Source organism: Dipodomys ordii, unplaced genomic scaffold (genome assembly GCF_000151885.1).
Source record: "Dipodomys ordii isolate 6190 unplaced genomic scaffold, Dord_2.0 Scaffold9, whole genome shotgun sequence".
NCBI lineage: Eukaryota > Metazoa > Chordata > Mammalia > Rodentia > Heteromyidae > Dipodomys > Dipodomys ordii.
This window is the reverse complement of record NW_012267225.1, coordinates 19,118,979-19,135,533: the sequence shown is the minus strand read 5'-3', so window position 1 is coordinate 19,135,533 and position 16,555 is coordinate 19,118,979. Positions and strand designations below refer to the sequence as shown.

Sequence of the window (16,555 nt, the reverse complement as noted above, 5' to 3'; positions counted from 1 at the left end):
AATATTTTAATTTCGATAAATCTCCTTTGCATTTAGTGGAGGTGCTTAGTGTTAGTATTTTGCTTTACTCTTTTTTTGTAAAAGAGCTCACTTTTAGTTCAGGATGTCCTTGAACTCAAGATCCTCTCCTTTTAGCCTCCAAGTGCTGGGATTATAGGCATGTACCACTACATCCAGCATCTTATACTTTCTTCAAAAAGGAATCTTCATATGAAGATCTGACCTTGTATATCTTCTTTGATGTTTACATTTTCATAATTTTTGTTCCAGAGAGGGAAAATTACCTAAGTAATATTTATTTCTATGTTAGATTAATATGACACTACATAGAATCTCACATGAGAAGTTAATCTTCTGCAAAGTACATCCATAAATATAAGAGTATTAGATACATATCTTTATGTAAACCTAGCTATCTTTATTAAACTATGCTGGTAAAGACTGCCTTTCTATCTACCTAAAATAGGGATTGTGTGTTGGGGGGCAATGTATGTGTACTCATGTGCTTCCTCACAGTTTACCTAAAATGTGCCACTGATATTCTAAATATTTATTTCATTGCTTTTATGAAGGTCGCTGGAAACTGCTTACATTAACACCAAGTGGAAACTTGAAAACATAGTTGACCTTCTCTTAGCATTTTGCATTTGTTTTGATTTAATAAAGTGGTTTATAATTGATAGGTTTTAGTACTCTGTAATATAGTAAGACATTTATGAATAATTACAATATAATTGTAGATGGAAGTCTGTCTGCCTGCTGGGTGGCAGTAGCTTTTCTGCATAGCCTGAGTAGATTCTTTGGGCTTCCAGGTTGGGCCTTCAAGTTGCCAGCACCATCTTAGTTTACATTTTATCTCCTACACTAGAGAATTTGTAGGCTTTGGCTTATTGGACTGAATTATGATTTTTGATATAGTAAAATTAAAATTACATGTTAAAATTAAATCATTTATGAAATCATGGGACTGGGAACCCATGTATCTTGATTTTTATTTTCTTTTTAAAAAGTTAAATATTAAGTTTCATGATTATGTAGGGATAGATTTGGACTTATGTCACATGTATTATAGAGCTATACAACATATGAAAGTATTTAATGCTTTTTCATAGCTTGACTGAGTTCAAAGTTATTTCCTTGAATTTAGTTGTCTTAGAATTGCTATTTTTCTTTTCCCTTCCATTTTACATCTGTATTGACACAGAATAATTGATTACAAGTATTCCTGAGTGGGGGAGGGGAGTGTTGGGGAAGAAATAGAATCACCATAGATTTGGGGGCAAAGGCTCCACACCCTGGGGCCCCTCTACTCAGGGGTCCTGGAACTGGGCAGTCTTCTACTCTCCCTCCTTCCACGTGACAGCATGCACCTCTGAGTTTTTCTGACTCATTATGGCATTCCTGATGTAGCCCCTGTTTTTTCACCAGTGATAGATTACTATACTCATAACTTTGAGCAAATTATATGACCAGTGACCATTTACTCTAGAGAACTTTTGTACATACTTCTGTTCATACTTTATTAAATAGTTCATCATCATAAAATGTCATCATTTTTTTCCTACAGAATGATTTTAAATGTAATCAGCCTCTAATGCAGAAGCAATAATATGTGCATTTGGACAGCTCAGGACTTCACTGAAAGAAACACTGAATTCTGTAGGTAGAGGATCTTATGTAGAATATTCTGTTTTCTATTTCAAGATTCATTTTCAACCTTGTCTCAAGCAGAATAAATTATGAGTATTAGCTTCTTTAGATCTTTTGTATCCATGGGCATGGATAATACTGCTTTGTTCTATTATGGTTATATTAGCTTAGCATATTCTAGTTATTCTGTGTGTAGCTATAAACACAGTATTTAAAATGGCTATTTATGCACTGAAGAAAAAGAAGCTGTTATGTATTTGAAGCTTTTGGTACTAGTACTAATGTTACCAAAAGATTTCCTTATGATTTTTAATAAGCACAACTTTCTGAATTTAAATATCTTTTAGAATTAGTATTTAAAAATTTGATATCTTTTTGGGAGCCTGCAATTTCCACATTAGTCTTATCATATTGTTAGATGAGGAACCTTTGAAAATGTCTTTAGTATCATATAGTTTTATACATACACAATAGAATTCTACTCCTTCAGAAAGAATAATAATGGACCATTTGTAAGGAAATGGAAAGACTTGGAAAAAAATTATATTAAATGAAGTAAGCCAGAAACAAAGGTTCTGGGGTTTCCCTCTTTTGTGGTAACTAGAATGTGCCCATAAATCTACAAGTAAGCCCATTGGATGCTAAAAGACAAAAAATACACTTGGGCATGATAAATTACACAGGTCTTGAGACATTCACACAGTAAGACCAAAGGAGAATATTCTTAGAAGATCACAAAGGTTTAAAAACTATGTACATATGATCATATAAAATAATCTTTATCAAAATGAACTCCAAGAAATGGAAACAAGGGGATTTTGTTTCATAGTTGCTGTTATTGTTTTCTGTACTTTTTGTTTTGTTTGTAAGTTTATCTGTTTTTAGACGGGTGATGGTGGGGCACAGGGTGAGCAAATGCAGCAGTGGTACTCACTAGACACCATATTGAAAATGAACTATACAACTTGTGGGGGAAAAACTGGGAGAGAGCAAGGGAAGGGGTAACATTGTTAAAAAGGAAATGTACTCATGTAAAATGTAATAACTTTACAATAACAATATATAAAAATATTGATATATAGCTATTTATAATAAATATTAGGCTGGGACTGTAACTAGTGGTAAAATGCCTAACTTATATGTGATCCTAGATTCAACTCTCAGCACTGCAGAATAAATATGTATATAGGTTCATATATATATATATATATATGTGCATTCATATAAATTCCAAGTGGCCTACAGAATTCTAAGATGTTGTCTCATATTCAGATCTCAGTCTAAGATTTCTTCTGCTTTGATAATAGTTGTTTCATGAGGTTGTACATTGTGTGTTAATAATTACAACTGAACTGGCAATGCCAGGATAGCATAAACTTTAGGTTGTTGCAAAGTGCCAGCTTGTATAATCGAAATAGATAATGGACATTTTGATAATAAAGAAGGTGAAGAAATTTATTTTATTTTCTGAACTTCAAAAAGATCTTCATAGGGAAACAAGTTTTTTTAAATTAAATATAATTTTGAGTTCAGATTCACATAGGTCCACATGACTAAGGAATAGGATCACATGATCTGTGGATGCAGTACAGTTGGGCTTGGACAAGCAGATCCTTCACATTCTTTCCTTGAACTCAGGGCCTGGGCATTGTCCCTGAGCTTTTTTGCTAGTGCTCTACATTTGAGCCACAGCTCCACTTCAACTTTTTGTTGCTTAATTGGAGATAATAGTCTCATGGACTTTCCTGCCAGGCTGGCTTCAAACCACCATTCTCAGATCTCAGCCTCCTGAATAGCTATTACAGATGTGAGCCACTGGTGCCTGGCCACCTTTCATATTCTTGATCAGAGGTTTGAAAAATCTGTAAAGAATGCCTACCATCAACAAGCCTCTAGATTCCATCTATTTCCAGCACTGCAAGAAATCAAAACAGAAAAATGGTGGCATCATTTTCCTGCACTTCATGCACTGTTAAAAGCTCTACTTGTCATGTCTTGTTTTCTTCAAGGATTTTAGTAAGGCTGGAGACTAGCAGGTACTTGAAACACAGCCTCTTGGATGTCAGTTTTCCTACCTTAAAAAATGCTGTAGAAACATCTTAGGAGAAAACATTTTAGTGTTCAGTTTGAATAATGCTCTATCTATTCATACTGTTTTTTCTCAGTTAAGGGGATTGAGGGAGTATTTACTTTTAGCTTTGTAATTAGTAACTTGCAATGATATATACTTATTAGAGAATTAAGTACATGCCAATGCAGAGAAATAGGAAGTAGAATTTCACCTGCTGGACAGCTGCAGGAATAGTATAGCAAACTGCCTGTTACTAGATTCGCCACTTGTAGATATTTTTACCATATTTATGAGTGCTCTCTTTCACTCATGCTCTCTCTCTCTCTCTCTCTCTCTCTGTATCTCTGTGTCTCTCTGTCTCTTTCTCTCTCTTCCCCCTCCCTGTCTTTCTGAACTATTTTCAAGTGATAGTATGACCTTCAGCCTTAAATATAGTGGCTTCCTTAAGTGGCACAATGGTTCAACATACAGCTCAAACTCAAATTTGGCTGTTTGCCATGTATACTGATAGCAAAATGTTTTTCTCCAAGCCAGGAAAGTACTGCATTTTGTTGCCATTTCTCTCTTTGGACTTTTTTTGTTGAACAGAACAATTCTTTACTTTCTCAATGTGGTTCATCCGATGTTTCCTCGTAAGTAGATTCAGCCTATGCACTTTTTGGTAGAAACTCTCAGGTGGGATGTGGTATCCTTCTCCATCTGGCCACTAGGAAGCCACTCAGTGAGTTTGTCATGTTATAGGGGATACTAACTTTGATCAGTGGTTACAGTAGTTTTTGTTAGATCTGCCACTGTCATTAATTTATTTTCCCTTTGTAGTGAGTAAGCAATCTTTGGAGAGATGCTGTGAGACTGTAAAAACTATTTTCCAACAGATTGTCACCCAACTTTTTAGCATTTACTGTAGGTTTTTGTTTTTTCCCCTTCCACCCACCCACCCACCCACCTTCCTTCCTTCCTTCCTTCCTTCCTTCCTTCCTTCCTTCCTTCCTTCCTTCCTTCCTTCCTTCCTTTTTCTTTTCCTCTGTTCATTTATTTAGTGGTTTTAAGGGGATTTGAAGTCAGTGCTCATGCTTTCTAGGCTGGAGTGATACCAGTTGTGCCATGCCTCCAGGCTTTTGCTTTAGCTATTTTTCAGAGGCTTGCATTTTTTGCCTTGGTTAGCCTGTGTCCTCCTAATTATGCCTCCTATGCTGAGGGTACAGTATCTGCTATGATGACTGGCTTATTCTTTGAGATAGCATTTGATTAACTTTTTGCCCAAACTGGCCTCAAATTGTGATTTTCATATCTCCTCTTGAGTAGCGGGATTATAGGCATGGGCTGCTGCATGTATCTCATTGATGTTTCTATCTGAGTCAATTATTGCTGTAAAGGCTGCAAAGTATCTTTTTTTTTTTTAGGTATAATACCTTTTGAGTCAGAAATCCATATTGGTCAGTGCATAGAAAACTGAATCTTATGTGTAAATAATGTAATGGTTTAGTAAAGAATCAGAATTGGGAGACTGAGCAGGATGCAAACATAACCAGGCACTTGGCATTCCAGAGCCCTGCTTTTGGATGCCAGTGAAGTTCTATTATTTCTATATCTTCTTTCTTTCAGTGCCTAGTGAAAAGTACTAGATACTAGAAGGAAAGGAGGAATGGAAATAAGATAAAAGTGTTCCTTTATTTACTTTAGGTAGTTATCTTGAGAAAGCTGTAGCTTAATATCAGCTTCTAATCTCAGTTATGATTTCTGGATATGGCACATTTAATCTCTTATAAGGTGTTTCTTATGATAAACATAATGTCGCTATTAGAGAATTTTCTCCTAATCAAGCTTTTTAGCACAAGTTAGTATCAGAGATTTTATTTGAGATACCAAGAATGAATACAGTGTGTGTGTGTGTATATGTGTGTGCATGTGCGTGCTTGCACGCACGCTCATGCGTACGCAGGCTTGAACTCAGGCCCTGGGTACTGTCCCTGAGTTTTTGTGCTACTTCCTTGAGCTACCACTTGAGCCATAGCACAACTTCTGGCTTTTTTGGTAGTTAATTGGAGTTAAAAGTCTCATGGGCTTTCTTGCCCTGGATGGCTTTGAACTGGTAACTTCAAATCTCAGCCTCTTGTGTAGCTAGGATTATAGGTTTGAGCCACCAGTGCCTGGTTATATAAATACAATTTTAAGAAAATAAATTTTAGCATATTTAGCATATTTATTTGTTCAGTTTTGTTTAGTTTGTATAAGAAGTTCTTGTGGCCTGTTTGTATGTATGTGTAGGCATATACACAAACTTTGTTTTTCTGGTCCTGGCGCATGAACTCAGGGTCTAGATGCTGTCTCTGAGCTTTTTGCTTAAGCTATTACTCTACCACTTGAGCCACTGCTCCACTTCCAGCTTTTTGGTAGTTCAGTGGAAATAACAGTCTCACAGAGTCTCACACTGGCTTTGAACCATGATCATCAGGTCTCAGTCTCCTGAGTAGTTGGAGTACAGGCATAAGCCACCAGCACCTAGCTGTATTCTTCTTTAGTGTATTTGTGCATTTAAAATCAGATATATCTGCACTTGTTTGTTTTTGTCTTAAGAAGAATGATATTTTAAGGTGGGCATGGGACACATGCCTGTAATCCTAGCCATTCAGGAGGAAGAGAGAGAACTGTGTACAAGACCAGCCCAGGCAAAAAATTTGTGAGACCCCTTTGCCCCTTAGCAGATAAGCTGGACATGGTGTAGCGTATGTCTGTAATTTTAGGTGCATAGGAGACATAGGTAGGAGACTTATGGTTTGAGGCCAGTGTAGGCAAAAAGTGTCCAGTTCATGCTGAATGTTTTTCTCATGGTTGAACATTTAATATATTGTGTTCTAAACATGTACTTTGAGGGTTACTTGTAATTCAAGGGCTGTGAATGGAACCAGGTAGTGAGTAGGAAGCACTATAATTTTTTGAGCATGTTGAAGTATTCTCCAGTTTTTTTTTTTAAATCAGTTACCATGTGTTTACAGATAGCAGATGGCCATATAGTGAGACATTGCTATTCCAGACTACAGGAAAGACAAGATTTAACATAAGCCAGGCACCAAAGAGACACTAATCAAAGACATGCACTGTTTATCTTCACACAATTATTTCTTCATGATAGATGTTACTACAGATAAGCAGTCTTGGATGTAAGACTGTCTAAGTAATTGCCCATGTTCTCCTAGTTATAAGAGTAGGTTAGAACCTAGGTCTGTTTAATCCCAAATTTGAACTTTGCTGTCAGTCCATCAGGCTCCTCAGTAAGCCATACTTGGGACTTAGCAGGCATACAGTTGATTGTACTCTGTCCTTTATATAGGTTCTTCCTAACAAGGCATTTTCTAGGCTTTACTTTGCATGCAGAAAGCAAAGTTCATTCCTCCTTCCCTCTTCCTCCTGTTTTCATTGTTTGTCCAGAGCTTACTGTCTTTATGACCCCTCTCCCATCCCTATGTCCTTACCTTTGTTATCTCCATTGCAGCTACCATGTCTGCAGTTGGCTGTGTGATGGATTTTTTTGTTTTGTCCCTTCTGTTCTTTTGTTCCTCCCTCACTCGGGCTTTTGTATAGGCAGCTGGCTGTGTAGGTCTTGCCCAGCAATCAGAAGCTCCTTTCCCAATGCTGAGGACTAATGGAGACTAATGGGTTGCCCACAGTAGGTTGATTACCTGGTCTTCTCTTCCTTTAGCTTCATTTAATCACTGCCTGCTATTGCTGGCTCTTTGTTGATGAAAAAGAGGGCATTTACCCCATTTCCCATGTAACTTTAGCTTAGGATGATCATTCTGTTACCACTGAAAAGGCAAGTGACTGACCTCTGGTAAGCAAATGGCTGCTACGGAAGACAAACTCTGACAGACTCCCCTCAGCTAAGTACCTTTCTATATCTTTTTAGGAGCAGATGGAATGTGAGTTATGACCATTTAAATCAAGTAATAGCTCTTAACACAGCCTGGCCTGAAGGCAATGGAAAACGACCGTGGGATAGTAAAAAGTTCAACTGTACCATTTTAGGAAGGCCATTTTAGAGAGAGTGGTGGCTGTTGGATTGCAGTGAGACTGAAGGAAAGCATGAGTAAGAAGGCTGCAGCTCCACCCAAGCCATAGATTAGTATATGTCAACTAGGTAAACGTGTACTGAGGAGACAGCTTTTATAAGACCTGGACACTGCTTGGATGGGGATGGAAGACATAAATAAAATTGAAGAAGCCAGCAGTTTTCCAGGTTTATACTTGGTATTATGAATTACCAAACAAAATCCAAAGTACCAAAAGCTCTTCTTGCCTTGTATGTAGAGTTCCAAAGTTACATCATCATTATTTCCAGCTGGAATATAGTAGTACATTCTGGAAGAACCCCCCCCCCCAAACTAAGGCAAAAGGACTATAGGGATACGATAGAGTACTTGTTAGGAAGCACAAGGCCCCAAGTTCAAACTCTAGTACTTATTGAATAAGTAAATATAGCAGACTACTAAATATGGACTCTTTAATGTAGAGTTGTCTTGTTTTTTTAGAAACAGATTCCAAAGATGATTTTACATTATGTTTAAACAATTCTGCTATAATGTACTGTTAGATTGTGGAAGAGTTAGTTGGTAGGGTTAACTGCTGACATCTTTTTTTCTTTTGATATGTCAGTATATTTCTAGGAAAAAGATGCTTCCTTTTTCAGGATTTAATTACCCTCTAGGAATTATTCAACTTTTGTTGTTCCAGTGCTGGAGATAGAACTTAGGGGCACTTGACTGCCAGATAAGCACTCTGACCTCTGATTCACCCTCTCCTCACTTACAAATACTTCTCATAGAATATGCATTAATATCTTAGTTTATTCTAGGCACCTGAATACCAGAGCATGTAAATTTTTTTTATCCTCTTGTGCTTCTGTTCTTACATTCTAAATAGAATTCAAGAAAAAGGAGTCTGTAATATATCTTAAATGTGACTCTGCTTACTTACTATGGTTAGTTTTTAGATGTCATTATAACAACATAAATATATCTTTCCCCCTCAACCATTATCATATTGCGTAACTGGGTTTGTATGTGATGTGATCAGTTAAGGATGTACTATGTATGGTGCTGTGGTCTTTTTGCTCCTTGCTGATCAGGAACCAGCATCTTTAAAAGGAGAAGGGGGCTTCCTGCCAACTCTGCTATTTTCAATGGCCCAACATATTACATCATCATCATCTGGATGAAAAATGAGGACATTTTGTGAGGTATTACTGACCTAGTAGCAGAGGGGGTAGGTTTAAATAGAGACTCCTGCTAAACATATATCAGAACTGAAGAAACTCAGGATTTGGCTAGATATATTTAGATCTTACAACTAGTTGAAAACAATTTGAGCTGGGTACTAATGGCTTATGCCTATAATCCTAGCTACTCAAGAGGCTGACATACGAGGATTGTAGTTCAAAGCCAGGTCTAGCAGAAAGTCTTTGAGACTCTTATCTCTAATTAACCACCAGGAAAAAAAAATATGAGCAAAAAAAGAGAGACAGTATCCAGGCCCTGAGTTCAAGCTCTGTACTGGTACAAGTGCATGTATGTGCACACACACACACGATTTGATAACTAGAATAGTTACAAAAAGTACATAGTTATAAAACTTTGCATGCTTCTTTTGTTGCAATTCATTTTTGCTTTCTCATTTCATTTATGTATTTATGTGTGTATATATTTATTTATGAATGAAAGTATTGGGTTTGGACTCTGCCTCATGCTTGCAAGGCAGGTGTTTTGCCACATAAGCCATGCTCTTGGCTAGTTTTTTTTTTTTTTTCAGGAAAAGTCTTAGTTTTTTGCCTTGGATAGCTGAAGGCCATTATCCTCCTACTTACAGACTCCCATGTAGCTGTTTTCATAGAAGTATGCCACCGTACCTAGAGTCTTTGTTAAGGCATAAATATTGCTAACTTTTTACCTGGGTTGGCCTTGAACTAAGATCCTATACATCCTGAATAGCTACTTTATTTTTAATCTGTATGAAGCTACATATATAGGCTATAATGTGATCTTTTGGTTCATGTGTATAATTTGTAATGATCACCATAGACATTGTGAATATGGTGAGAACATTCCAAATCCTCTTGTGGCTATTGTGGAATACAGTTTAATATAATTGTTTTCAAAATGCATATTTTGTTTTATGATTACTAGAGATTAAAACTTGCCATAACTAGCCTAGGATTAGAATCACTGACTTGTTTTTTAAAATTGTACAGCACACCTTGTTAGTGATTCTGCTAATCTGTTATGCTTTGAATTTAGATGCTGACTGAAAATGAAGCAGCTAGTGATTATGAAAATGTATTCCAGAAAATATAGATTTACACTGTGATTCCAAAGCTCTCTATTGTCATATAGTAATATATAATGTGTAAGATATATAATATGTAAGATGTAATATTAAAGCAGCAGAATAATGTACTATGACACAGTATTTTCTAGTCATTGTAAGTTTTAAAATCAGACAGAATTGGGTAAAAAATACTTTTCTTACCATTAACTAGTTATCCTAACCTTATTGCATGTCATTTATCATTGCTAGTATGTAGTTTCCTATCTATAAAAGTAGGGTATTTCTGTCTTTTATGGATGTTATGAAGAGTAACAAAAATGTGTATTCTTCCCAGTGTGGTGGTATATGCTTATAATCCTAGCCACTTGGGAGAATCTGGGGTTCAAGCTCTTCCTCGTAAATGGTGAGGCTGTGTCTCAAAAAAAAAAAAAAAAGAAAAGAAAAAGAAAAAAACTGCAGTTAGTACAATGCTTAGTTAAGGAGAAGGCAATAAAACATTGTAGTTGTTGTGATGGTCAGTACCACTTTTCTAGCCAAGTGCTGGTGGCTAATGCCTATAAGCCTAGCCACTCAAGAGGCTGAGGTTTGAGGAGTATGGTTCAAAACAGTCCAGGCAGGAAAGTTCATGAGATTTCATCTCCAATTAACCAGTAAGTACTTGCAAGTGAGCTGTTGCCCAAATGGTAGAACATCAATTTTGGGCAAAAAGGCTAAGAGATAGTATCCAAGGCCTGAGTTCAAGCCCTAGTACCAGTACAAATCCACTTTCCCTAGGCTAAGACTTAAAAATTTGGGGGAAGCAGTTTAAATAGTACTGACTTTGAGAATTTGTGTTTGTACGTGGTTCTGTTGCTACATAGGAAAACCAAAGTTTGTTAACTCAAAATATAAGCAAAACTTATATTGTTTGTGATTACTAAAATAATAATAAATGTTGAAGGACTCAATTTACAATTAAACTATAGTGAATTACCATTAAGATAAGACTATAGAAAAAGTTTGCAATTTATTTTTCCTCTTTAATCAATACAAGCCTTTATTCTCAACAACTATAAAGTTCATGGCTTATAAAATAAGTTGTTTATCCTATACCAACTTGTTTCCCCAAACAGAGTAAGTTGGATTGACAAGTATCAGATAATTATGAGTATTATAATTTTAATTACCATTGTGATAAAAAATGGGATATATATTCTAGGTATTAATATTCTAGGTATTAATTGGTTTTGGAAAATTTTTGCACTGAAAGAAGACCAGAGAAAACAATTCAAAAATGATGTTAATAATGGTTTTCTATAGAGCTTGGTAAACAAAGTAGGAAAGAAAATGGAGACTTTGTAGTTTTCATTGATTTGTTAGAACTTATTTGTTCCTCACCCTAAATTGTAATGCTAAAGTTGCAATGTGTTTCTCATTGTATGGCTAGGGTTAGTTTTTGAGTACTGTGAGTCAGTGTCTTCAACTCTAGTTTTAAAGGAAAAAGGTTTGCCTCAAGTATATGCAAACATGTTTGCATATGTGAAAGTGCAGCACTAATTATAATACAGTGAAACCCCTCTGTTGTTCCAAGGGCTAAGGTAGCCCAGATGCCTGCTCCTGGGTCTTGCTTCTCAGAGAACAGAAACGTTAATATTCACAGTACCTCTGTCCAATTGTAGCTGTCTGAAGGGGCCCTATAGGAACTGGAGAGCAGTTCTGAATATTTTGTGATGAGATGGATATTCTGCTATAGCATAATAATCCCTTTTGTATGTTGTTTGCTTGGATTGTGTGTGTGTGTGTGTGTGTGTGTGCGCGTGTGCGCGTGTGTGTGTCCTGGGGATTGAACTCAAGGTCTAGACATTGTCTCTGAACTTTTTTGTTCAAAGCTAGTGCTCTACCACTTGAGTCACTGCTCTGCTTCTGTTGTTTTGGTAGTTATTCAGAGATAAGTCTTAATAGACTTTCCTGTCCAGGCTGGCTTTGATCCTTTGAACTGCCTCCTTAATAGCTAAGATTACAGGCATAAGCCATTGATGCTCATGTTCTTGGATTTTTAAAACAGGGAGTGAGTCTTCAGATTGCCTCTTTATTTCAGTTTCAGAGATGTTGGGGTCCCAGAGATTTTACTAATACATGAAGAGTATTGTACTTCATAAAGATTTCTTCTGGGGCTGGGAAGGTGGCTCCATGATAGAGCGCTTGCCTTGCCTGCATGAGGCCCTGGGTTCGATTCCTTAGCACCACATAAGCAAAAAGAAAAAAGCTGGAAGTGGCGCTGTGGCTCAAGTGGTAGAGTGCTAGCCTTGAGTTGAAGAGCTGAGGGACAGCGCCCCGCCCGGACCCCCCCCCCAAAAAAAAGATTTCTTCTTAGGCAGTAGAGGAGATTTAATGTCAACTCCCAACTACAGATAGAAACAACCCTCTTGAGTAAATTACAAGTTAAGTTTTTGTTTTGATCTTCATATATAGAAAGAGTAATTTATTTGAAACACCTTTTGTACTTTATTATAGATGCACTGAAAGCTTTTGAAGCGAGATCCATGCTAGCTTTTCCTTTGACTGACAATAATGTAATTTGGACCTGAAGAAATTAGTCAATACCTCTGTTTTCTAATCTGTAAAATAGGAACAAATACTTCACTGGATCTTATGGGAAGCCTGTATCCACACTCAAGAGAAATGGGATGAAAGCCCTGGCCAGGCCATGGGAAGTTACTGCCACTTTCTTAGGCTCTGGTTCTTCCCTTGTGAAATAAAAGCAACCCATACCTCACAGGCTCTATCAAGATGAAGGATGACATAGCATTACACATGGATAAAGTTTCCGTGATAGCTTGTGATAAAAGACAGAATGGTAGTGGCCATTTTGTGTTCCCAGGTTCCCTGGGTCTGGAGCCACAGAGGAGTTGAGAGTTGAGCTGGGTCTCTGAGTCTTGAGAAAACTGCAGTTGACCTCATGTTCAGAGGATCCAGATCCAATTTCCCCCAAAGAATATAGATTAGGCAGTACGGTATTCTTTCACTTGAGTGTGATTCTGATCCCTCTGGTATTTTAACAAGTCTCATGCCATAATAAATACAGTGATGAAGACTGTCTAATTTCAGGTCAAAGTCCTTAGTAGTACTATCTGTATGTCTGTCTATCTGAAACTTTGTAATAAACATTTAACACTCCCCCTCCATCCCATACCCAAGACCACAAAACAAATAGATGTTTTGTAGTTGCAGGCCTTCCCAGAGTAGCAGCATTCATAGTGACCATGAACGTCTGTGGTTTTGTCTAATAAAATCGACAGGCTAGCTTTTCTTTTGGTCCTCACATAAAATAGATATATCTATTTTTGTTGGAAATCAGATTTTCTTTGTCTAAATTGTTCAGGATGGTTCCTGTAACACAAAAATAGTCTACACTTTAACATTTAAAACACCTAAACTTAATGCGTCAGTTGTAAGAACTTTCCTGTTTGGATAGAAAAGACAGAAAACAATTTGGTGATGTGCCAGTCTCAACATTGGAGATCATGGTTCAGTGTCCTCAGCCTGTAGGAGGAATGCCCTATACCTCACACCCAGCTAGCTCGTGTATTCCCTTCTTCTGTGCATTTTACTACAATGTGATATTCCTTCCCTTGATTATTGCCAGAGTTTCCTTCTTCTTTCAGCTTGTTTCAGTCTCTGCTTCTCTGGATGAGGTTTTGACAGCATAGCAGAGTATGAGATTGGTGCAACATGCAGATCCCTATCCCCTCTCTGTGCCTTTGAGGAGGAAGGCAGGATGGCATTTGCCAGTGATGGTGCAAACACCCAAAGGCTGCTTCCTGGAGGTACTCTAACAAGGGAGAGGCTGAGTGACCAGTTGATTGGGTGAGGAGATGGCTCTGGCCCTGGGCCTGATGCTCTGCCTCCCAACCATGCATTTTCAGCATGCGTCCCTTCTTTAGCCCCTAAGGGAGCACTGTGACCTCTGCACACAGCACCATTGTGATGTGAAGTTTCTAGAATGTAAAGCCAGTTTCTATTCCATATTCTATTTCTATTTCTATTCTTTTTTGTTGTTGTTGTTGGTCGTGGGGCTTGAACTCTGGCCTAGGTGCTGTCCCTGCACTCTTCAGCTCAAGGTAAGCGCTCTACTGCTTAAGCCACAGAGCCACTTCCAGTTTTTGGTGCTTTATTGGAGATAAGAGTCTCACGGCTGGCTTTGAACCATGATCCTCAGATCTTAGCCTCCTGAGTAGCTAGGATTATAGGCGTGAGCCACCGGCGCCCAGCTATTTCTATTCTTTTTTTTATTTTAATTTTTATTTTTTGTGAACATACTGTACAGAGAGATTACAATTACATGGGCAAAATAATGAGTACATTTCTTATCAAGCATTGCAGCCTCCTCCTTTGTTTACCCTTCACATCCCTTCCCAGCCTCCCCCCCCACACCCAGTCCCCTCCACCCCACCCCCCCCGCACCAAAGTTGTAAAGTTCGTTTTCGACATGACAACTTGTACTTCTCATTAATTTTCTTGTCCTCATTAGTTGGTTCTAAAAAGTATTTGAGTGAATCCTTAATGGGAAAGTAGAGAAAAGATCATCTTGGGCCTGGAGTTAGTGGTGGTCCTGTCTGTGACTTAGAGTTAAGTCTATTTGGGGGGCGTATGTTCAATTTGTCTTTTGAAGTAAAGTGTGATCTAAAGAGGCTACCATTGGAGACTACCCTTCTAAGCACCAAGGCCCTATGGATAAAAAGAGAATCTGCTTCTCAGCCCTCAGAGTGTCATAGATCCATTACCACTGTCCTTGTGTGAACTTTGGGCTGTCCCATTACATAGCCAGTGTCCAAAACAATAGTTCTTATCTGTGATATGATGCCTGATGTTATGATCAGATACTTATTTCTGTTAGACTCAAAACTTGCATAAGGTAAGCAAAGAATTGGCTCAACACCTGCACTGGCTTATTCAGGAGGGGGTCTCCAGAGCAATGTTTGAGTCCCCTAACTACTTACAGACTGCAGAGTTTTATAGGGGAGGGAAAGTGTGTTACTGGAAAGGTATATTGGAGGGGCTGTGTATTGATGGGTGAAGGGAAGAGGGTTGGGGTCTAGCCTGAAGCAGGTTTGTTAGAGATTTAACTAGCTTGAGGTTAGGCTATGTGTTGCTTGTGGTCAGACTAAGTGTTACGCTAGCAGGGTCAAAGCTGGGGTCGGGGAGTATCATGTATAATGGGGTGTTTTTGCTGCTTGTAGCTAATACTAAGCAAAATACTGGTCAGGGAACTCAGGATGGAAGCACCAAGGCCAACTGACCCTAACTTCCATGTACCCTATGTTCATCCTAAGATCTGTAGTCCTGCATTTGCTAACATGAGGACATCTTTTTGTTTATGGCATGACATAGAATTATAACTAAGTTCTTTTGTGTGTGTGTGTGCTGGTCCTAGGGCTTGAAAAGTTCATTTAAAAATTTATATTGCAGAAGTGGCAGCAGTTATAAACAAGACCTTTATGCTATCAGGAGAGTAGATTTTCCCCATAAGGAATTCCAGTGCCTGTGATCATTTGTTGTTTGTGCAAAATTAGTAACTCACAATTTATGTTTATGTATGGAATTAGGGGGATGTTCATAGAGTAGAGTACTTTTGAAAAATTGGGGTAGTTTAGTTGCTCTAGGGCTATTATTTTGTAGATCTCAAGAATGACCTTGTTATCGAAGTTCTAATTTGCCTTGTTACCTTGTTCTCTCTCTCTCTCTCTTTTAGGGAATATCTTGGTAAACAACTCCAGTCAGAGCAGCCTCAGACTGCTGCCGCCCGAAGCTAAGCTGGCCTCTTTGACCTTCCTCTGTGCCTCTCTGGCGGACCACTTGGGTTGGGAACCTCAGTACTTAAGGTCAAGAATATGTAGTTTTAAAATTTGCTAGTAATTTTTTCTTCTTTTGTGTAGCTTTTTCCAGTGCTAATTTAAAAAAAAAAGTGGTGTTTGCCTGTGATGATGTAACTTTCTGTGTCTAAGGAAAGCATTAGTGTTACATATATTGCTTGCAATTTCTGTATTTATTGTTCTATAGAAATAAATAGAATTATTAAAGGATTCTTACTCCCAATGTGCCATTTCTCTTTACTAGTTCCTTACTTGGGTTTTGAACAGTGGTTACTTCTTGTCCCTTCTCAAGCCAAATTGAGAAACTAGATGCAAAATAGTGATATGGAATCTTTGGGTGTTCTCGGTGGGCAGAGCCCACACAGCCTTTCTGACATCACAGCCCTCTGGATCCACAGCTGGCTGAGACCATTAGGGCTCAGCCTTGTAGCAGGTAGCACCTGCTTAGTGTTACAGCTCAACTGCAGATAATGCCTGCCAGTATTGCTGTTCAACAGTATGTCATGTCTACCAATGTTTGCTGGCTTCTCCCTGCCACTGCTACTGTGTGGGGTTCTTGTCTCAGGAATTGAAGTAATGAAGTGGAGGACAGTGGAGGGTGAGTGTGAAGAACTTTATTCAGAAGTGAAGTATCTTGCTCAAGGTCTGTTGCTGCTCTGTC

General features: G+C 38.1%; 1 protein-coding gene across 2 annotated transcripts in view; it reads left to right on the top strand.

The window, feature by feature from the left end:
* Positions 1-16,105, top strand: part of Atp6v1h (ATPase, H+ transporting, lysosomal 50/57kDa, V1 subunit H) — a 92,383-nt gene extending 76,278 nt beyond the window's left edge. For both annotated transcript variants that reach the window (XM_013009374.1, XM_013009373.1), the window contains one exon: positions 15,774-16,105. In XM_013009374.1, coding sequence (XP_012864828.1) covers positions 15,774-15,834 — 61 coding nt within the window. In that variant the 3' untranslated portion in view covers positions 15,835-16,105. The remainder of the gene's footprint in view (positions 1-15,773) is intronic.
* The last annotated feature ends 450 nt before the right edge of the window (positions 16,106-16,555 follow it).